The sequence below is a fragment of the Eleutherodactylus coqui genome, chromosome 7 (assembly GCF_035609145.1).
Source record: "Eleutherodactylus coqui strain aEleCoq1 chromosome 7, aEleCoq1.hap1, whole genome shotgun sequence".
Lineage (NCBI taxonomy): Eukaryota > Metazoa > Chordata > Amphibia > Anura > Eleutherodactylidae > Eleutherodactylus > Eleutherodactylus coqui.
Genome location: NC_089843.1, coordinates 65,591,291 through 65,613,413, shown reverse-complemented (window position 1 = coordinate 65,613,413; position 22,123 = coordinate 65,591,291). Strand labels below are relative to the sequence as shown.

General features: G+C 46.9%; 1 protein-coding gene across 4 annotated transcripts in view; it reads right to left on the bottom strand.

Annotated features, from left to right (window-relative positions):
* The window catches only part of PDS5A (PDS5 cohesin associated factor A), a 77,101-nt gene that overhangs the window by 5,687 nt on the left and 49,291 nt on the right, over positions 1 to 22,123 (bottom strand). For all 4 annotated transcript variants that reach the window (XM_066573169.1, XM_066573170.1, XM_066573173.1 and 1 more), the window contains 13 exons: positions 12,105 to 12,210; positions 10,558 to 10,718; positions 8,269 to 8,392; positions 7,241 to 7,399; positions 7,078 to 7,146; positions 6,303 to 6,439; positions 6,053 to 6,176; positions 4,985 to 5,189; positions 4,735 to 4,849; positions 4,334 to 4,466; positions 2,707 to 2,826; positions 2,368 to 2,430; positions 729 to 874 (listed from right to left, as the gene is read on the bottom strand). In XM_066573169.1, coding sequence (XP_066429266.1) covers positions 729 to 874; positions 2,368 to 2,430; positions 2,707 to 2,826; positions 4,334 to 4,466; positions 4,735 to 4,849; positions 4,985 to 5,189; positions 6,053 to 6,176; positions 6,303 to 6,439; positions 7,078 to 7,146; positions 7,241 to 7,399; positions 8,269 to 8,392; positions 10,558 to 10,718; positions 12,105 to 12,210 — 1,662 coding nt within the window. The remainder of the gene's footprint in view (positions 1 to 728; positions 875 to 2,367; positions 2,431 to 2,706; positions 2,827 to 4,333; positions 4,467 to 4,734; positions 4,850 to 4,984; positions 5,190 to 6,052; positions 6,177 to 6,302; positions 6,440 to 7,077; positions 7,147 to 7,240; positions 7,400 to 8,268; positions 8,393 to 10,557; positions 10,719 to 12,104; positions 12,211 to 22,123) is intronic.

The window sequence follows — 22,123 nt, the reverse complement described above, 5'->3', positions numbered from 1 at the left end:
AAAACCCCTTTAAGGGCATCATTATATACAGAAGCTTAAAAGGGGTTCTTGTCAAAAGAAAAAAAATATTCTATACTTATTTATTCCTCTCCAGGCAGTCGTCTTACCAGATGATCTCCTTGCTGATCTTCTCCTGGCTCACCTCCAGCAGGCAGGATCCTCTTTTTCCTGTTATGTAGCGTACATTCTCCTTCCTGCAGGTCAATGTATGCTATGTCACAAGTGACGTCGCGCTCACTGCTAAGCAGGTAATGCAGATCCTCAGCAGGCACTGGGTCTCATCACTATACATACTATATTGAACACTAGTGGGGAGACCCGATGGATGCGCACTAAAGCAGGCTGCCGAGGATCGGCATTCCCTGCTAGGCGAGAAATGCTACATCACTAGTGACATAACCTACACTGACTTGCAGGAAGCAGAATGCTGGCAGTGTACGTTTCGTCACCAGAAGAGGAGGATCCGTCCGGCTTACGGTTAGGTGACTCGGGACTGGAGGAGCCAGGAGAAGATAGTCGAGGAAAAGATCTGGTAAGGAGACTGCCTGGGGAGGAATAGGCAAATACAGAATTTTCTTTATTAGTGACAGGAGCCCTTTAAACCCCTCCCCCTCCCATTCTTATGTGAATCACATTTTTATTAAATACGGATTACATAAAACTGTGTAATCAATAGTTTATGCACATGCATTTTACTATTTGTTATTAAAAAAATAAGTCTGTCTTACCTTTGTCGTAATAGAACAGTAGGGTCACATTCTGAAATGACACTTGTATTGCTTACAGCATCAGAAACAGAACTCCTATGATAAGGCCGTCTGCCGGTGGCAGAGAGAGGCTTATTCAGCGCACCAAGCACAGTTGTTGGTTTTGGCTACAAGGGAAAGAAAAAAAAATGGAAAAACAATGTAAAGAACTCAAAATTTAGTTTTCTGTACATTTTGATGATTTTTTCAGACAAATACTAAAATCTCAGAATTAGCCACTTACAGCGGTGCCTTGGATTAAGAGTTTAATTTGCTCCGTGACGGATCTCTAAATCCAAAACACTTGCAAGTAAAATCAATTTTCCCCACTAAAATGAATGGAAAAGCCATTAATCCGTTCCGGGTCATGAAGCTCTCCCATTGATTTCAATGGGGATGCCGTTGCCCCACTGAAAGCAATAGGACGCCGGCACCCCCACATGATTTTTGGGGAAGGGCTTTAAATGTAAGCCCTTCCCTGAAAAATCATCTCTGCTGTAGTAAAAGAAAAAAAAATATATCACCTGTCTAGCCGCCGCTTGTTCTCTCTGCACTACTGTAAAGCTTTTCAGCAGGGCTGCATCTGACTTGCTGAACGCTCAGCCAAATCAGGCAGCGCTCAGTCATTCATTAAATGACAGCTGAGCGCTGCCTGTGATTGGTCACAGCGCTCAGCCAATCACAGGCAACAAATTGAATACAATGAATGGCAGAGCGCTGCCTGTAATTGGCTGAGCACTCGGCCAGTCAGACACAGCCCTTTCACAGCAGGTGGGGATTTTAAATCCCCGACTGCTGAAAAGCTTCAGTGTATTGCAGGGAGAACAAACTGCGGCTAGACGCAACTAAACCCCGGCAGCAGCGGACAGTTGAGTATATATTTTTCACTACAGCTAGAGATGATTTTCAGGGAAGGGCTTATATTTAAAGCCCTTCCCCGAAAATCATTGCAGGGGTTGCCAGCAGGCCACTGCTTTCAATGGGGCCGCCGGCAGCAGTGGCGGCCCCATTGAGAGCAAGGCTTGTAACCCAAGTTTTTGCTCTTAAATCAGAGCAAAAATTCGGGAGAGAGCCTGCTCTCAAGTCAAAAAGCTTGCAAGCTGAGGCACTCTTAACTCAAGGTATCACTTTATTTTGAAGTCCCATCAGCAGAAAATTGATTTGGCAGGATAATCGTTTCTGCGTGCAAGCAGTCTCAAAAGTGTACCCTCAGCTTCTCCTGGCATGTCCATTTCAGTAAATATTTGCATTCCCGTAAATATAATTCTGGAACATTTTGTCTTAAAACTCTGTTGTGCCGTCTCTTCTGTTATTCCTCCTAGAAATAGATGCATAAAGTGACCACTTGGGTGAACCATTCCCCAAAGTAGTGTGTCACTACAAAGTCTGATGCTGGCAGTTCTGATTGGCCAATGCAAGTGTGCAGGCAGATCCTCAACTAGCAACACGTAGCTGTCAATTTAATCATAAATTTCTTAAAGGGGGAATAAAAGAGTCGGCAATGCAGATTTCTAAGAAAAGAGGTTTCAGAATTCTTTCATGGGAAATGTAAAAATATTCCCAAAAATGGACGCATCAGGCAAGCAGACAGGACCTCTTGAAGGACTATTTAAAATCTTACCTTTCCCGTTAACAGATGTATCCGTGTCTCTTCCGTTATGTAGCTCTTGTCATTGCAAAAATCCTGAAAAAAAACACACAATACAGTTTTTAGTCTTTCAAAACTGTGAGAATGAAATTAAATAAGGAGAATATTCCTAAAAGCAAAAAGTTGCACAAAGAAAAAAACCGTACAGTGTAAGCTGCCATCTCGAGTTTGCAGTGAAATGATTAACCCCTTAATGACCGTGTGCTTCGTTTACCAGTTGCATAGAGAATTGAAGCTGCAAACCACAGTCTATGTTTGTAGGGGAGAAGAAAAAAAACCCAAAAAACGCTTCACGTGGCTGAGAATCATTACCTTGTCCGGATGCGTGAAAAATCTACTTGGTAACATTGGTTCCTTGGGTGGGTCAGCAAGGGTAATGGCAATTTTGCTATTTATAACACAAAGAGCCACATCACATACAGTATAGAGTTTCTAGAAGGAAAGAAAGATCATTACTGATTAGAAAAAACACTTAAAACACAAGTAATGTAAAGTCAAATTCATGTTGGTTAGAGATCAAAGCTTCTAAGGCAAACAAAGAAATGAATAGCAATAACCAGACTGTTTGCCATGACCAACAGCTCCAACATTACATCTGCACTACCTCGAAAAAAGTCTCCATTTATACAGTAATAAGTTTAGTTTAAAAACATCGAAATGTGATTTGCTACAGACACCCTAGTATAATTTTTAACCCCTTAAGGAAGCCACCCTTCTGCATTTTCATAGTGTTTTTCCTTCCAACTTTCAAAAAAAAAAAATCATCTAATTTCTCCAATGAGGGAGCTGCTTGAGGGCTTGTTTACTGCGAGAGGAGTTGTATTTTTCAGAGGTAATATTTAATGTAACACATAATGTACTGAAGAACTGAGTAAAACTGAATAAAAACAAAATTACGCTATCTTTGGGCAGGGCTTTTTTTTTTTAAACAAAATATTTTGCCATTTTCTGAGAGTCATAACTTTTTTTTTTTCATTGACAGTTGTGCAAGAGCTTGTTTTTTTGCAGGACGTCCTGTAGTTTGTACAATTTTTACGTACATACGACTTTTTGAGCGCTTATTCCTTTTTTTCTTGGAGACAGGGTGACTAAAAGAGTGCAACTCTTCCCCGAGCGGGATAAATAGTGCCTTGCTTTGACAGATATGACATTTTCAGAAACCGCGATACCAAATTGGATTTTTTTTTTTTATAAATATGGGAATTATTTTTTTTTTTAACTGTTAATACCTTTTATTTTTCTATTAAAGGGGTTGTCCCGCGGCAGCAAGTGGGTCTATACACTTCTGTATGGCCATATTAATGCACTTTGTAATGTACATTGTGCAATAATTATGAGCCATACAGAAGTTATAAAAAGTTTTTCACTTACCTGTTCCGTTGCTGGCGTCCCCGTCTCCATGGTTGCCGTCTAATTTTCGCCGTCTAATGGCCAAATTAGACGCGCTTGCGCAGTCCGGGTCTTCTGCTGTTCTCTATGGGGCTCCGTGTAGCTCCGCCCCGTCACGTGCCGATTCCAGCCAATCAGGAGGCTGGAATCGGCAATGGACCGCACAGAAGAGCTGCGGTCCACGGAGGGAGCAGACCCCGGCGGCCATCTTCAACCGGTAAGTATAGAAGTCACCGGAGCGCGGGGATTCAGGTAAGCGCTGTGCTGGTTTTTTTTTTTTAAGTCCCTGCATCGGGGTTGTCTCGCGCCGAACGGGCGGGGGGGTTGAAAAAAAAAAAACCCCGTTTCGGCGCGGGACAACCCCTTTAAGTTGTTAAACCCCAAACAGAATCCCTACAGCTTTCTACTAAAATCAGAGTTATAAGGAGGTACTATAGAGCCTAACAGATTGCTATAGGTGTTGCATTATGGCTCTGTACAACTCTAAAACCTGTATAGATCGGCAATATGGTTGGTGTGCACGAGCCCCATATATTAGGGTATTACTCACTTCATTTGCTTTGGGATCATCAGGAGCTTGGGCATCCCGAGTTTGTTTGATGCTTTCACACATTTTCTGCATGAACATATGACTGTTGTTTTCATTCTTGGCCATTAAAACTTCAAGCATGAACCAAAGGCACCTGCGATGGAAAAGATTAGCATAGTATCATAGTAACATAGTATAGCATGGGTCCCGCAAAAGCTAAAAAAAAGAACTCTTGCGAAGAAAAAAAAACCACAGGATTTTTATTACTTACTGTAAAATCCATTTCTCATCACATGCATTGTGAAACACAGCAAGACCTTTGCAGCAGCTATACCCAAGGTCTTATAGTGTCCCCCAATAACACAGTGACTTTTTTCTGTAATCAAAAGCTGAGAAGTTGTGAATGGTTTCTGAAAACTTACTCTTTGATATCACGGAGTTGGTCAACATCCTGAGGTTTTGTAAAATCTGGATCATGAGCCAGAAGATGAATCATGTACGGTACAACATATTCTGGCAGTAGCGACAACAGCTTTTCTGCAAAATACAAAATAGCATTGTCATGATATTCTGAAGAATACATAACTACTTAAATCAATATGTACAGAAGAAAAAATGTTAAAAGACAACTCTGTAAATCTGTAAGCTTCTTCATTTCTTTCACAAACTCACCATTTGCCATTGGGTTTTGTTTTAAGTATTCCCTCCGTATACTTATGTTTTTAAGTAAGCATTGTCTGGCATGTGCTCTTCTTTCTTTCACTGGATCCTTGGCACAGAGGGCAAAGATAGCCATATACTCAAGGGGGAGCTGAAGCTTAACCAGTGCTTTGTGAAGCTTTTGTGCAAATATCTGTCGAACCTGGTAGCATTCATCCTGTAAGAGACAATTAGCACTTTACCTGCATCTTTGGTAACACAGAGGTGCTGAGGAGTAGGAATAAGAAAAAAAATGGCACCTTATGTAACGGTAATGTAGTTCTGAAGGATTGAATGGCAGAGTTATACAGCCCCAAGAGTTATAAGTGGTCTCTAGCTACATTTAATCACTTACAAAAGGGGTATTTCAGCCAGAAGCATTAAAAAAACAAACAAAACAAAAAAAACTCAGTCAGAAGTTCTCCAGAGCCCAGAACAGGCGTAGATGTTACCACTCCGGTGCTGGTAGAAGATGCAGCGGTCCGGTGCCGTTCATTGTACAGATTTATATTCAGCCAATCACACTACTGTCATGAACGGCATGTGACCACTGAAGACCGACTACCTGAGCAGTCATGTGTACAATGAGCAACACATGACCCCTGTAGTAACTTTTGGGATGTAAGTGGGGCTCTTGCACGGAACTGGTGAAGAAATCTGACCAACGAGTACATCCCCTCTGCCCCTGATTTCTATTGCGTTTTCTCGGTCTGTATTTTTACTTTCACTGTTGGAAGCCCCCATTAATGTAACAGGCTTCAGTTTTCGGTAATTTGAACATGTGCACAACACGTTAAGCATTTCTTCTGTAACTGGAGCTGCCATACCACGCAGTTACAAGGGAAACCCAGCGTCTTGGTTACATGACCAGACTCCTAGGAATATGATAGTCATGCCCAACGAAGGCAGCAGCACTGCAGATTTCTATGCTGTATACACAGAGTTAACGAACAGGGAATGATTGGTAAAATTCAGCATTGCCTTTTCTCTCAGAAACGCATATCAGGAGCTAAGGGGTGAGGAAATGACGTATATACTTACATTAATAACCAGTGCACATAACTGGAACTGTTCTGGTGTGATTATTTCATGGTAACAAGGCTCCTGCGCCAGCTTCATTATGGCACCACCTGCTGCCAACCTCAGACGTGACATATCTGATTTACTGAAATAACGAAAGTCAATTTCAACGCTTGATCAGAAAGCAGTAGAACCTGTTACCAAGGTTACACGTTTTGCTAAATTTTATCAGACTAGATAGGCCTCTGAAGACTACTGCTATGTATCTCACCTTATTCTTTTGTGTTCTGTCAGGTCCCCTTCGCTGACCAGCATAGCAGAGAGCAATCGTAAAGTAGAGTTTGCAGACTTTGACTGATTGTTCTTCATTCCCAGCAACCAACGTACTAGTAACTTTATTGCTTGCACCTAAAAATTAAACTAAAATGTTTACACATCTTATAACGCCCTCCCTGTGGTGCTACATACCTGCTCTTTAAGAAGGACTGTCACCAGTTTTGCCAATATAAAACTGTTGACTATGCTAGGGAAGTGAGCGGGAGCAGGGTGTAACTTTAACTATTGATGACCTATTCTGACTGGGATCCTCGGCAAACAGATAAGATGATGCTACAGACAGCTGGAATGCTCAGGATGTTGTTCATAGCGCTGTGGCCTGGCTTGATATTGCAGCTCTCTCCAATCCACTTCAGTCAGAGTGCTGCAATACCAAACTTGGCCACTGTTCAACAGATGGTGTTCTGCTCATTCTGGCCGTCTGTAGCATCTTAATGGCTGATCAGTTGGGGCCCCGAGAGAGACTGTTCCCCTGCCAATCTCTCATTTATGGCCTATCCTGAGGATCGGTCATCAATAGTTTTCACATGGAAAACACCTTAATATAATTTTGACAGAACAAAAGTGATGAATTATTTTAACAAAATCATTTAGGGGTACATAGAACCCCTGTGCCCATGATCACTGGAGGGCCCAGCGTTTTGACCCGCACAGATCTCAGGAGATACACTGCAACCTTTTTAAATAATAAAAAAAAAAAATAGTCTTACTTTGGCAAGAACTTCTGGTGAAACTTCTTCATCTGGTGACCACAGTTTGCCATTCTTATCACCATTGGTCTATAAAGTAAAAAGATTACAAAATAAATACCAAATACAGTATATTTACTAACGGCATCAATAATGTAAGAGTGAATGCTTCAAGTAGTCTTACCCGGTCATTCATTAGCAGGTCTTTGACAATGAAGTTTGCCACAACTGATTTCATAGGTGAAGCAAACTGATCAGGTGCCAACATAGAGATGTGACCCAGAGATACTAAAGGAGTTACTAACTGTTCGGGTACATCTGCATTGAGACTTCGGCTGAGGGGCTACAAAAAGAATAGAATGTAAGTTATAGAAAACATGACAAAATTTGTACACATCGTAAGTAGAAGAAATATCTGGGAATGTGAGGCTTATGCTGGGTTCCCACGTAACACTCACCGCAGAAATCTCGCGGTTTAGCTGCAGCAAATTAAAAAGAAAAAACGAGATTTCCGCGGGATAAGTGCAGCGTCAAAACTAGAGATGAGCGAGCATACTCTGTAAGGACAGATACTCGAGTACCTGCCCACTCGCAAATATTCGGGTGCCAGCAGGGGGGAAAGGGGATTTCTCTATCTGTCCTTACCGAGTACACTCGCTCATCTCTATTCAAAACCTGGGGGCTTAGCTGCAGGTTTTGGAGCGGCTTCACTGCATGCTTTTCCGTTGCAGCCAGCGCTCCGATAGAGAGGAGCAAGGCCGCAACAGAGAAGAAGAAGGGAAAAGAAAAAAAAGAAAAGAATGGACATGATGCATCCCGGGGAATACGCGTCGCAGCGCCGGCTAACAGCTTTGCTGCGACAGATTGTGCGTCCCGTGTAGACGAGATTTTTGACAAATCTCGTCCACATGGCTGGCCAATCTCGGGATTAGCAGCCGCAGGTGGACATGCCGTAGCGAAATTCCGTGGCAAATCCACCCTGTGTGAACGCAGCCTTAAAGTGAACATGACTGCCTGTACAGCAGCATCTGCTATTCTGAGAATAGATAATCAATGGCTAGGAGTGGGACAATCCCTTTAAGGATCTGTGCAGTGCAGATGTGAATAAAGCCTAAAGCAACAAATGTGCCATCCCTTTATAAAAGTAGAGCAGTGTACGAACCAGCTGTTCGTTTTTCTTAATAATCACTAAAAACATAAACCATACATTACCTCAAATATCTGAGCCAGTTGCACTTCTTTATTAGAGAATATAGAATGGATACAGTGTACAGCCTGCTTTGCTTGATGAGGTGTACCCCTCTTGGCTTTCTGATGCAAAATTGGAATAAGCGCCCTATTAAATTACAGATTTAGCAAATATTAAAATGTCACAAAAAAAAACCTCACACACGAGTAGCCCAATACATCACAAGACATAATTTGGACACCATTACAAGATAAGACACTATGCAAAACAGTAAGGCTGGTCTCACATGACCGGATTTGAATTGTGGATTCTGTGATCGCGATCTGCGCTTAAATGCAGGCATTGAAAGGCATGCATTTTTCGATTTTTCCTTAACACCCACGGGTACAAATTGTATATTCAGCGATCGGAAGACAAATTGCAGCACTCTATTTTAAATGCGGACTCCACATGGACGGCCTCCATTGATGTCAATAGAGGTGTGCAACCAGCAACCCCTACAAAATTATTGCGTATGGGCTGCGGGTACCCGCGTCAACGCCAAGCGATGGCATGGGAAATATAAATTTTAAAAAAACCTAGATTGCGTATGGACGCCTGTGAGCCTCCGCGGTCTTACACAATACAGTTACTTGCCGTACGCAGAGTAAGAATCCACTGCAGAACATTATACACACACATTACTGGGAGATGCTAAATTCCTAGTTGCCTCCATGCATGCCGGGTTTTACGGTTTTGCTTAAGGCCTCTCACAAGGATTTTTTTTTTTTTCCATACAGAGTTTAGTTCTGCCTGCTAAACACTATACAACGCTCCCATTCATTTCGATGGGGCTGTTCACACAAACGTCAAAACGCAGCATCTTTAACAGCGATACACGTCCTATCTATGGCAGTTTTCAGCCCTGCATTGCCCATTGAAATCAACGGGCAGCGTTAATAGCGCTGCAGAAAACGCAGCACTCAAAAAAAAAAAGTTATATTCACTGATGCTGGCGCTGTCCATGTCCCTGGCGCTACTTTCCGGGGCTCCAGGCACTTGTCAGAGGATCTTTTGCTAGTGATTGGGATTGAAGACCCTCACCTCCAACAAAAGATTGCTCTGATTGACTAATCAAGTGCCAATCCCAGCCAGCGCTAAATGCACCAATCACAGCCATTCAGCCAATCAGAGCAATCTCTTGGTGGTGGCATGGTCTTGAAACCCCGCTACCAGCAAGAGATGCTCCGCAGGCTGAAATCGCAGTAGATGCAGCGTTGAAGAACTGAAAACGCCTGTGTAAGGGAGGTCTAACAAAAAAAAAAAAAAGCATGGAGGTAATTGACAAAGAAGCGACTACAACCCATCATGATCAAATCTAAAGATTGAAGTACAACATCACAATTCCTGACTGTATGTATACCAGCCCTGCATCTGCGGTAAGATACTGGGACCACTCTTTAAATCCTTAAAAACATTGGATTGAAAATGGTTAGCGCCCTCGTACAACTATATTTATAATACTTCACAAATCGAATATGGCGTAAAGCATATTAAAAGTGGGAGATAGGGCTGCTAAACACGTTGTGACACCAGGGGGATTAGTCACACTTTGACTGCTGTATTTTTCTTCGTAAGACAGGTGGGCTACACCTTCAGAAATACGCTCCACAAGACAACTTTTCTTAAAAATTCTGGCTTTACCAGTACTTTATTGGTTTACTTCAGCAAGTTAATGGCATCCCCCCCCCCCCCCCCCCCCCCAAAAAAGGAGAACAAGATCAATGACTAGAGATGAGCGAGCGTACTCGTTAAGGCAAATTACTCGAGCGAGTATCGTCATTTTCAAGTACCTGCCCGCTCGTCCGGGCCGGCGGGGGTGAGCGGTGAGTTGCGGGAGTGAACAGGGGGGAGAGAGAAAGCTCTCTCTCCCTCCTCCCACCCGAATCTTTTCGGGCAAGCAGGGATGTACTCGAAAATGGCGATACTCGCTCGAGTAATTTGCCTTAATGAGTACGCTCGCTCATCTCTATCAATGACCCTCACTATACATACGTCTAGTTTCCATACTTCATAAACCCCTTACATGGTCCATGACCGCATGTTAAGTCGGTCCGATAATCTCTCATCATATGAGGGTTGGAGCCAGGAACCTCTAGCTACCAGCTTCAAGGCACCCCTCCTTTTTACTACCCCCTTCATGTGTCTCTTAATTAGTGAAGAGAAACACCCTTTTGCTGCCTCACAGACTTTCAGGCAGTCTGTACTCATGCCCCCTAATGGTCACTTCAGTAACTGCATTGCTACAGTGTATAAATATAAGTTATACTTACGATCGTATTTGTGGCAGGTCTGTTTCTATTCTATGTCCTGTATTTCGAAATATCTGGATAGCTGCCTCGGCTACTTTGTCATCATCCATACGAAGGCACTGTAGGAAAGACTCATACGTCTCTGCTGAGTGGAATGCAGTTGGATGGGTAAAGGACAGTACCTAGAAGTAACCATAAGTGAAAAAGAAAAGCCATTGAACTAAATGCAAAACTGTTACTGCATATAGAAAACACCTTGGTGGTAGGACCTTTTTAATGAAGACCATTTAGAAAGTTTACCAGCAGCACCACCTGCTACTATTCAGCCAAACCAGAAATGACTACAAAAAAAAAAAAATCCACAAACTGAGGGTGGACACCCATTGGCGATTTTTTCTCTATTGCGCTGCGAAGCAAGTGAAAACACTTGCCTCACAGTGCGAGAAAAAAGCTGGGACGCCGCCGTGATATCGGTAGTCTTTTCAATGGGGCCAGCGGCAGCAGCGCTAGCCCCAATGAAAAGATAGGGAGAATACCGCGGACTTCTGCCACAGCTGTGTAAGCATGCTATCCCATTGCTTTCAATGGGATCGGCGCTGCTGTCTGTCCCATTGAAAGCAGTGGTTTGTGGCAAACCCTGCAGTATGATTTTCGGGGAAGGGCTTGAAATATAAGCCCTTCCTTGAAAACCATCAAGCGGTTAAAAAAAAAAAAAATGTACTCACCTCTGCGCTGCATCCTCTGGCTGGCTCCCAGACACTGCTATCCAGCACTTTCAGCAGGCAGGGATTTAAAAATCCCCGCCTCCTGAATGGGCTGTGCTGATTGGCTGAGCGCTCAGCCAGTAACAGCTAGTGCTTAGCTATTTGCTGAGCGCTCAGCCAATTACAGCTAGTGCTTAGCTATTCATTACTAGCTGTAATTGGCTGAGGGCTCAGCCACTAGCTAACGCTGTTATTGGCTGAGCGCTCAGCCAATCAGCACTGCCCTTTCAAAAGGCGGGGATATTTAAATCCCCGCCTGCTGAAAGTGCTGGATAGTAGTGTCGGGGAGCCAGCCAGAGGACGCGTCTGTGCAGCGGAGAGGTGAGCAACTTTTTTTTAAACTTTTCTTACCACTTAATGATTATTTTCAGGGAAGAGCTTATATTTCAAGCCCTTCCCTGAAAATCATACTGCAGGGTTTGCCACAAACCACGACTTTCAATGGGACCGGCAGCAGCGCCGATCTAATTGAAAGCAATGGGATAGCATGCTGCACTTCTGCCCCAGCTGTGGCAGGAGTCCGCGGTATTCCCCCCATCTTTTCAATGGGGCTACTAGCGCTGCTGCCGCTGGCCCCATTGAAAAGACTGGCGATATTCCGGTCTCATCCTGGCATCTTTCATGCGCTGCGAGGCGAGTTTTTTCACTTGCTCTCGCAGCACAAGATAGAAAAAAAAAGAATCGCCAGTGGGTGTCCACCCTTACGCAAATAAAATAATGTAGTTATTGCCCCACCAATTTATTTTGCTATAATATTCACAAGCCGAATTTCCATTTCTTCTTACACTGGAGTTAAAATATTACCTTTAGAAGTTCCAATCCCGCTCGAATTGCAGAATCAGGACTCACTCCTTCCTCTTCATCATCCACAGTACCTTCAATGGATTTGTTCATCAGCTTTACTAATGCACTGGAATATAAAATGCGCAGCAATACATTAATCTTATCATGCTTCTGACGAAGAAATAACAGCACAGTAACGTGCTTCGTAAGATCATTTGTGGACAAAGTATACCACCTCTAGAGAAGAATTTTCTGATTGCCTCAACCTTATTTTTCAGTTGGAGGTTTGCTACAATTACTTCTTTAACCCCTTCGTGAAACAACTATTTACATCCTAATTGCACATTCCCCTTCCGGAAGGAATAGCGCATGTTGCGTATGGAGGGGGCTTGGGAGCTCACTCCATACACAGCAAGTATTAGCCATGTTTGACAGCCTACACTCACCCACAACGGCCATGATCAGGAGTACCCCAGATGGACCTGTGGAAAGTCCAGCCACCAGAGAAAGGAGAGCTGAAGTTGGCGAGGCAGACAAACCCCTTGATCGAGCAAGTCCGCAGATTTGTCCCATTTGTGAGAATGGCCCACTGGGTCGGGTGAGAAACTGACCAAATGGAATTGTCTCAAAAGGATGAGACTATCAGCCCCAACACACTCATGCAGTGACAGATGGTCAGGGGAGTCTGAGAGTGAAGTGAACCTTCAACTGAAGGGGATGTCATTTCTATGGTGAGAGTAGGACCTGGGCACGTGCTATAACGAAGGGGATACCAAAAAAGTCCAGATGTTGTGATTGTTAGAGGGAAGACTTGGGATGGTGGATGAAACACCGGAACTGGGTTCCAGAGTGAGGTTGATGCTTCTCAGATTGTTGACCACATCCAGGCCTTCACCATAATGTTGTCAATATAGAGGATGGCCACTAACCCCTTCTAGGAAGAGAGCCATCACTGATGTCAGAACCTTTGTGAATACTCAGGGGGCCGTGGCCAACCCGAATGGAAGGGCCATGAATTGATTGTGTTTTGAGCAGATGGCAAGTGGAGGAATCGCTGGTGTGCTGGACAAATGGGATATGAAGATACGCATCATTGATAGCATTGAATGACACAAACTCTCCTGGTTCCATGGACGCAGTGACATCTCAACGACTCCATGTGCAAGTGTTGAACCTTGACATTGATTTAATCTCTTCAGATCCAGAACATGTCAGACAGTGCCACCCTTCTTGTGCACAACAAATATTGGAATAGAACCCCTTGTACTGTTCTAAGTAAAGAGGTGGGAGACGACAACAGGGACTATTATATCCTGGGAGGAGAGTGTGCGTACTGCATGATTTGTAGATAAACGAGACTCTAGAGGACCCACTACTGTGGAAGACTTGGTTAAGAAATAGTTGTCTTCCAGAAAGGTCCACTTGACGTCTAAATGCTTTGGTTGGGCGAAGCGTTTGACAGGAAGGTTTCATTCTTTGACCAACACATACTCAAACTCTGTATGAGAGGGAAAGACCTTCGGGGATGCTTCAGGCATCTGAAGAAAAAGGCTTCCACAGATATAGTAGGTGCCTGATACTTCACTTGAAGAGCCTCCTTCACCGCCACTATCAGGCTATGGACCAGAGAGAACAGCATAGATGCCTGTTACTCATCCAGGTCGGCATAGTAAACAGATTACAAAAGTTCACCTTCAAAGCAACTTTAATCCTTGGAGCAGAGCTCTGAGTGGATTGCTGCAAGGGCTAGAGGAAATGCCGTTTCGGGGGAGGTAGAAGATCGCCTTGCACGAAGGAGACCTAGCCTATTTCCGGTATTTACCATGAGAAAGGTTGTGCAAGGCAAAATAATCATCAGACATGCTTTGAGGCAGCTGACAGACAGGCTCGACCGCTCTGATGGTGGTGGACGCTTTAGTAAGGTCCAATACCGCTCGAGAGGGCGCGTGCCCATTCCAGTTCAGCAGTTATCGAGGGCTGGACAGGAGCAGTGTCTATAGTCGGTTCAGCGGCAGCCTGTCTTGAGGGAAGATAGTTGTGGCACAATAGCTCAGACTGCCCACATAGAAATTTGGTACCGCAGCGAGCGCACGCAAATTATGTCTGACTGGGCCTTGTTTGGAGCCTTCTGCTCTGGAGTCTGATATGATGCAGACGGCCTGTGGAAAGTAGTCAGAGTTTCTTGTATACAGCCTAAGGGCACAGCAGGAGGGGCAATAGAGAAGGGGGATCTAGCAGTTAGGCCGCCTGCACACGGGCGGAAATCCCGCCGCGGGATTTCCGCCACTGAAAGCCTGCATAGGAGTGCATTACAATACGCACTCCTATGCAGATGGCCGCGGTTTGGCCACGCGACATGACGCGCGGCAAACAAACCGCGGCATGTCCTATTTCTGTGCGGGGCTCGCAGAAATGTCACTCACCTGGCCGCCGGCTCCGGTCTGCGCATGCGCCGGCTGCCCGGCAGCCGGCACATGAAAGAGCCGGGGCCGCCGGGCGCGGGTGAGTACGCGCTCCTCCCTGCAGGCGCTCGGGTCGGGTCCCACGGCGAGAATTCTCGCCGCTGGATCCGACCCGCCCGTCTGCAGGCGGCCTTAGGCAGAGATTACCCGGTCTGAAGCAGTTCCAGTTGGTAGATATGTGAGGAGCACATCAGAAGCACCACTGGTCTTAGCAGGCTACAGAGGAATGTGAGACCAAGTGCAGGAATAAAAAAGGGCAGAAGGCATACTGTGAGAATAGGGGGGAGCCAATAGGAAAGCCGACACTGGGCAAGCTGGAGAAGGATCGGAGGAAATGCAGAAGGCCCTACTAGTGCAAGCTGTGATAGGCAGGGGAATGCATAGCTAGGCAAAAGTCAGGCCTACATATTTTTAATTTATATTATCTGGTTTTGATGTACTCTTACTGCCGAACATAAAAGAACATGTAATTTTTACTAAACTATGAAGGCCTTAAAATTACCCCCCCCCCCTCCCCAATGGTGTAACTTGCTTTTTTCCCCCCCATTTTAAAAGGTCTTCCAATACATTGTATGTTACATTAAATGGGGTCATTGAAAAGTAGAACTCATCCAGCAAAAAACAAGCCCATATGTAGATATTTCACCCAAATACAAAAAGTTATTTTTTGAAACCAGGAAAACCACAGAACTTCATAAGGTAACTTTGATACAGGTGCATCAATGACCCTTGGTCATAAAAGGGTTGTAGGAGATGTCCAGCTGTAAACTATGTAAATTTGGTATTGGAATCCCACTGACCCATAGAATAAAAGTTAATTTTTGTTGGTGTACACACAGTAGAACTAAGGCGCACACAAAGATGGCGGAATTTCGATTTTTTTTTTTCCCACTTCACTTAAAATTTTTTACATTTTTCAATACATTATATGGCACAATAAATAGTATAATTGAAAAATACAACTTGTTCCACAGCCCTCAGACAGCTACGTCGATAGATTGAAAAAAAATACAAAATCACTATTTTCTAAGGGGGAGGGGGGTGTCACCTAAAATGCAAAAAAATAAAGGGCCTTGTCCTTAAGGGGTTAACCATAGTGCTAGTAAACTGGACTACTAGGAGGTATGGCAGTGGAAAAGCCTTTTCTGTCAACATTCCTGAGCAAACTTAAAACAGTAAAAATAATTACTTTTATGCAGCATGCTACATTCACCTTTGCGATCCATTTTTTTCTTGCTCAAATGTCCTTCTTTGTTGTGGTTATGGCTATTATGCAGACTTACACATCTGCATGGTAATAAGTGAACAGTGTACTTGCCTTGCAGCGATATCCCCCCCTTACCCGCTACTTTTTCCCAACATACATTAGGTATATTAACAAGTCAGAGGACCTACAGTAGGGAGTAAGACTGCAGGGCAGGACTACACCGGGTTTAGGTTGTTGTCCATTCCCATGAAGAATGGGCCAAGACCAAGGGGTCTGCATAGAGGCTGTAGAGACTTATGGCCAAGTTGCTTTATTTTTCATTTGAGATGTACTGGAGCAATAATAGATAGTTTTTGCTAAAAAGGCAAACTTAGAGGGGGCGTGGCTAGCCAGCAACAGGAGCGCACGCACGGACCAGGGCTCCTGGCTGCAGAGACATACCGGCGTGTTTCTGCCGCGTTTGGAGGCCTCCACGGGGCCGAAACCGCTACCGCGGGCACTGCCGGACCGAGACGAAGAGAAAGAGACCCCCCGCGGGTCTCTAGCGAATACCGCGATTTTGCGGCCTACGGAACCGGGCGCATCCCCGGCCTGGAGTTACGGACGCGGCCGACCGGAAGTGAGGGCCGGCCGCGGAAAGCCGCGGTAAACGCCTGCCGAGGAGCACCGGAGGCAGGGGAGACAGCTGCTGGGATCTGCAGAGAGCCCGGGAGTGGGCAGAAGAACCAGGAAAGAGAGCGGCAGATCCACAGGACTGCAGACTGGGTGAGTGACGCCGCGGCTGCGGCCATCGGACCCTGCGGCTCCCCCTAAGCTCACCTACCCCTGTAGGACTGTGATAATACCCTTGGGGCACTGGAAACCCCCTGCAGTGCAACAGACACCCCAGGCCAGCAGACACACTGAGGGGCCCCCTCCACCCCTCCCCCCAGCCGGACATCACCTAGGCAGAGGGAGACAAGGGGTGCAGGGGAAGAGAACTGGGGGCAGTGCGGGGGAGGAAGTAGAGAGAGGACGCTGCGGAGAATAACGCGGGGTCCCCCCCCCCCTTTTTTTTCTTACTGACTGCCCCCCTCCACATTCCCGTGTGTCTCGCCCCCTGACAACGTGGCACCCCAGGACTGTAACTCACTGCCGTATGCGCACCCAGAGGCTAGGATCTGAGCTTCCGCCCGAAAGAGCCGCGTTAAAGGTGCGCATAAACTACTACACTATGATTGCACCCCAACAGCCATGCAGTAAAGCTTAAACTGCGCATGAATCCCCCCCTGTGACATCTTATAAGTTCGAGCCCGCGGACATTCCCTACTACTATCCTCCAACAAGATGGCGCCTACCAAGCAAGCCAAAATAACCAGCAGGCTGCAGCAATATTCTCGGCCCAGCACCTCAACGGACCCCCGATCTAATGCGCCCTCCAGCCCGCAGAGCGCGTCCCCTGAGGCAGCAGCACCAGTTTCGCCCTCCGCATCTGGCCCAACTATCGCCGATGTATTGAAAGCGATTACAGAGTCGCGCTCTGCCCTCACAGAAAAAATAGATGCACTACAGTCGGACTTTGGTCTGCTGCGAGCGGACGTCCAAACGCTGAGAGAGCGTACAACAGAAGTCGAGACGCGAGTCTCCAACCTGGAGGACACTGTTACTCCACTCTCAGACCAGGTGCGCACCCTCAACTCCAACCTCACGGCGCAGGGGAAAAAACTGGATGATATGGAGAACCGCCTGCGCAGATGCAATCTCAGATTCATAGGATTGCCGGAGGGCGCTGAGGGCAGAGATCCTTGCAACTATCTGGAATCGCTCCTCAAACAGGAGTACGGCTCCAACTCTCTGTCACCCCTATTCTGCGTTGAGAGAGCACACCGCATCCCATCAAGAGCCCCGCCGCCCGGAGGCCCTCCACGCACCTTCATTGCAAAACTACTTAACTATAGGGACAGAGACAAAATTCTGGCACTCAACCGCGAGAGAGACCCGATAAGGGTTGACGGACAAACGATCCGTATCTTTCCGGACTTTTCCTTGGAGGTGCAGCAAAAGTGCCAAAAATTTGTAGAGGCTAAGAAGATGCTGCGCTCAAAACAACTGGTCTACGCCATGCTATATCCTGCCAGACTAAAGGTGATCAAGGATAACCGTTCCCATTTCTTTGAAAACCCGAAGGATGTCCTAAACTGGCTCGAACAAAATTAACCCGCACCGCGAGACTTTCACAGATGCATATTTGAGGCGGCTGGCCGGTCTTCATTTTCCTAGGATCATTGCAGCATAATAGTGGAGGGTGCCTCTCCCCCCCTCCCCCCCCCCCCTTTTTTTTTTTTTTCTTCTTTTCTTCTCTTTTTTCCTTTCTCTCTCTTCTTCTCTCTCTCTTTTCTTTCACTGCCTCCCCCCTTTCTTTTCCCTCATTCTTACCCCCCCTCCCCCTCCACTTTAGGTAAGAAGGCCGGCGGCCGAAGATAATGAAGATGGAAAACGTCGTGGGCTGCGTTAAAGCTACCCTTTTTTTTTTTCCCTACGTGGACTGTGGGGGCCGGACTGGACTGGGGGGCCTACGCAGCGCCCGCGGCCCGTGCCGGGCACCTACAGCTTATACTGGCGCAGCCCGTGCCCACATAACCTTGTCTCTGTTTCTTCACAGGGGGACTTTATTCTCATGCCTATAACTGCTGTTATTGTTCTGCATTTTTCTGTTATAGCCTGTTGGTGACTTTTTCCTGGGGCTAGGCCTTACGCCCCCTACAAAGTCGTGAGTTATGGGATCGAAACCTGTCCAAAGTTCGGGGGGATGGGTAGGGTGGGAGGGGAGGGATTTGTTTGAGGTTGGTAAATGGGAACTGATTTTGGTTCGTTTTGTAATTTCTATGTGTGGTCGTTGGCGCGACTCTTTTTCAGATGCTTTAACCTGCGGGAATAATGGCCAGTCCCCTGAAAATGGCTAGCACGAACTTAAAGCTGGTCTCCTGGAATGTCAGGGGCCTAAACTCTAAAATTAAAAGAGCATTGGTTTTTGACTTCCTTAAAACTCACTCCCCCCACATGATACTACTCCAAGAAACACATCTTAGGGGCTCGAAGACGCTGTCGCTTAAGCGCGCAACAATAGGCTCAGCATATCACGCGACTTACTCCAACTACGCTCGCGGAGTTAGTATACTGGTGGCCAAATCGGCCCAGTTTGCCCTCCGCCAAATACACATAGACCCGGGGGGGGCGCTACCTGATCCTACAGGGAACTTTCCATGGCCGCCTCCTCACGATAATAACTGTTTATCTACCACCACCTGCTAACATTGAAATACTTCACGAGGTGATGGCACGAGTGGTCCTCCTGGAGGCGGCCCCGATAGTAATCATGGGAGACTTTAACCTGATCTTGGACCCGGCGCGGGACCGCCTCACTCCAGCCGCCTCCGCGCAGACTCGGCTCCCTGGTTGGGCCGACTCCTACTCACTGCAGGAAATATGGCGTGCGAGACACCCACATGATAGAGCTTACTCGTGTCATACCCCGACCTACAATGCCTTCTCGCGCATAGATCTCTGTTTCGGCTCCCCGGACTGCCTCCGCATGGTTTGTGATATATCCTATCTGCCCAGGGGCATTTCAGATCACTCCCCACTCCAACTGGTGCTTGACCTGGGAGTCGAGGGAAGCCGCCCTGCGTGGAGACTGAGCCCGCTGTGGTTGGAACAGAGAGAAGTACACGAGTACGCAGAACAAGAGGCTGAACTGTACTGGGAAGTCAACGAGGGGACAGCCTCGGAACTGGTGGTATGGGACGCATTCAAAGCCTTTACCAGGGGATCCTTTACCTCGGCTATTGCCGAGCATAGAAGATCCCTAGGGGCCCGCCGCTTGGACCTGGAACGGCGCCTTGATTTAGCAGAGACTAGACACATAGCAGACCCCTCCCCGGAAACTACTACAACTCTGGGTGCCCTGCGACGGGAATATAGACTACTGCTCATTGAATACACCAAGAAGAAACTTCTGTATTCCCGTCACCGGATCTTTGATCAGGGAGACAAGAATGGCCACTTACTGGCCTGACTAGAGAGGACCAGACACTGCCACCGATTACGGCGGTGTGTGATGGCACGGGTACCCTAGTAAGCGATCCCAAATTAATTAACCAAACGTTTGCCCAATTCTATGGTGATTTATATATCTCCAGGCTGAGCTGTACTGAAACACAGCTCCTGGCGTACCTAGAGGACATTCCCTTCCCCACACTGAGTGGAGACAGCGCGGCCCACCTGGATAGCGACCTAAGTATAGAAGAAATAACGGAAGCCATTAAGGCACTTCCCAATAGGAAATCACCAGGTGTGGACGGGCTCCCTGGGGAATGGTACAAAAAGAATGTGGAAACCCTGGCCCCGCGACTCCTCACATTATATAATTCTATCATGCGAGAGGGGACATTACCGGACACAATGCGTAAAGCCCTTATAATAATGATCCCCAAAACCGGGAAGGACCCCACGGACTGTGGCTCTTACCGCCCCATTTCTCTTCTTAACAACGACGTAAAAATAATTGCAAAAATTCTGGCGACGCGTATAAACTCAGTGCTGAAAGAGATCATACACGCGGACCAGTCCGGCTTTATGCCTGGCAAGAGCACGGACATGAACCTAAGAAGACTTTTTGATCACTTATCATACAAGCACACTAACTGCGGGAAGCGTACTCTGGTATTTATAGACCAGGCAAAGGCCTTCGACTCAGTAGAGTGGAAGTACTTATGGGCGGTGATGCGGCGGTTCGGATTCGGGCCAACCTTCATTAAATGGATCGAGATCCTATACGACTCCCCGGTGGCCAACATTAAAACTAATATACATGTTTCTGCTCAGTTTTCCTTAAGCAGGGGCACAAGACAGGGCTGCCCTCTGTCCCCCGCCCTGTTTGCCCTCGCCATAGAGCCCCTGGCAATCCAAATTCGAACGTCACCAAGAGTGAAAGGATTTAAACTAAACAATTACGAAGAGCGCATAGCGCTTTATGCAGATGACACCCTCCTCTTCCTTCAAGACCCGGAGGCGTCTCTAGACGCAGCTCTGGCTATATTTAGCACATTCGGCGCACACTCTGGCATCAAGGTCAACTGGGACAAAACCCATTTGTTGGCGGTGGACCCTGGGGCCGCCGAGCTCCCTCTGCCCGCCCCGCTGAGTTGGACAACCCAGACCACCTACTTGGGAGTAAAGGTCTCAGCGGAATTATCCGCCTTTTATAACTCCAACCTGGTCCCCCTCCTGGCCTGGGCCGAAGAGGTGGCGATACGCTGGGCTTCTCTCCCGCTTACCCTGGTGGGCAGAATAAACCTGCTAAAAATGAAACTGCTACCAAAATTCCTGTACATATTGCATAATTCCCCTATGCTAGTCCCAAAAAAATTCTTTACCAGGCTTCGTGGGATTGTGCTGCGCATACTGTGGAGGGACACTACACCCAGGATTAAGTTGGAGACCCTGTGTCTCCCGTCGAACGGAGGGGGACTGGCTCTACCGCACTTTTATTACTATTACCTGGCTAGCCAACTGGTATACGCGGGATGGTGGATATGCTCGTCAGACTACAACCCAGCGGTGGGCCTGGAACGTAGAATGGTGGACCCTACGCAGAACCTTCGGGGGCTGCTACTGAGCGGCCCCTCATCCTCGGTCGGCCCCCTGCCCACGCCCATGCTGGTGACGCTGGAGATCTGGCAGCGGGTCACGAGACTGTCCGCTGCAGAGGAGACAGCGCGATCCCCACACACTCCCCTCTGGAATAACCCCAAATTGCCACACTTCCAGCGCTTCCCGGAGTCTGCCTTCTGGAGACGCCGGGGCGTCAACGTCCTCTCTGACATAGTCAGCGAGGGCAAGCTTTGCACCTTTATGCAGTTACGGGTTGCCCACGGTCTGCCCGAAAATTCTTACTTTAGATATTACCAATTGCGAGATGCGGCCAAGGCTCAGTTTGGGGGCTTGTCTGTCCCACTATCCATGACGCGACTGGAGGGCCTGGCGCAGATGTGCAGCCTTGTTAGGCCGCTGTCGAGTTTCTATGCTCATACAGCGCGACACCTGGCCCCACTGGGCGAGAGGGCCGTACAGAGATGGGAGGTGGACATTCCTGATCTGACTTCAGGGGAGGATGAGGATATATTGGATGGATCTGGTCCCCCCCTGGTTAGCGCTAGAGACAAGCTCATCCAAGTCAAGTTTCTACACCGCATATACTACACCCCCTCCAGGTTGTGCACAATGGGCCTACTCCCTACTGCAGCGTGCCCACGATGTATGGTGGCGGATGGGACGGTTATGCATATGTTTTGGGAGTGCGCGGTCCTACAGGAATACTGGCGAGAAGTGCT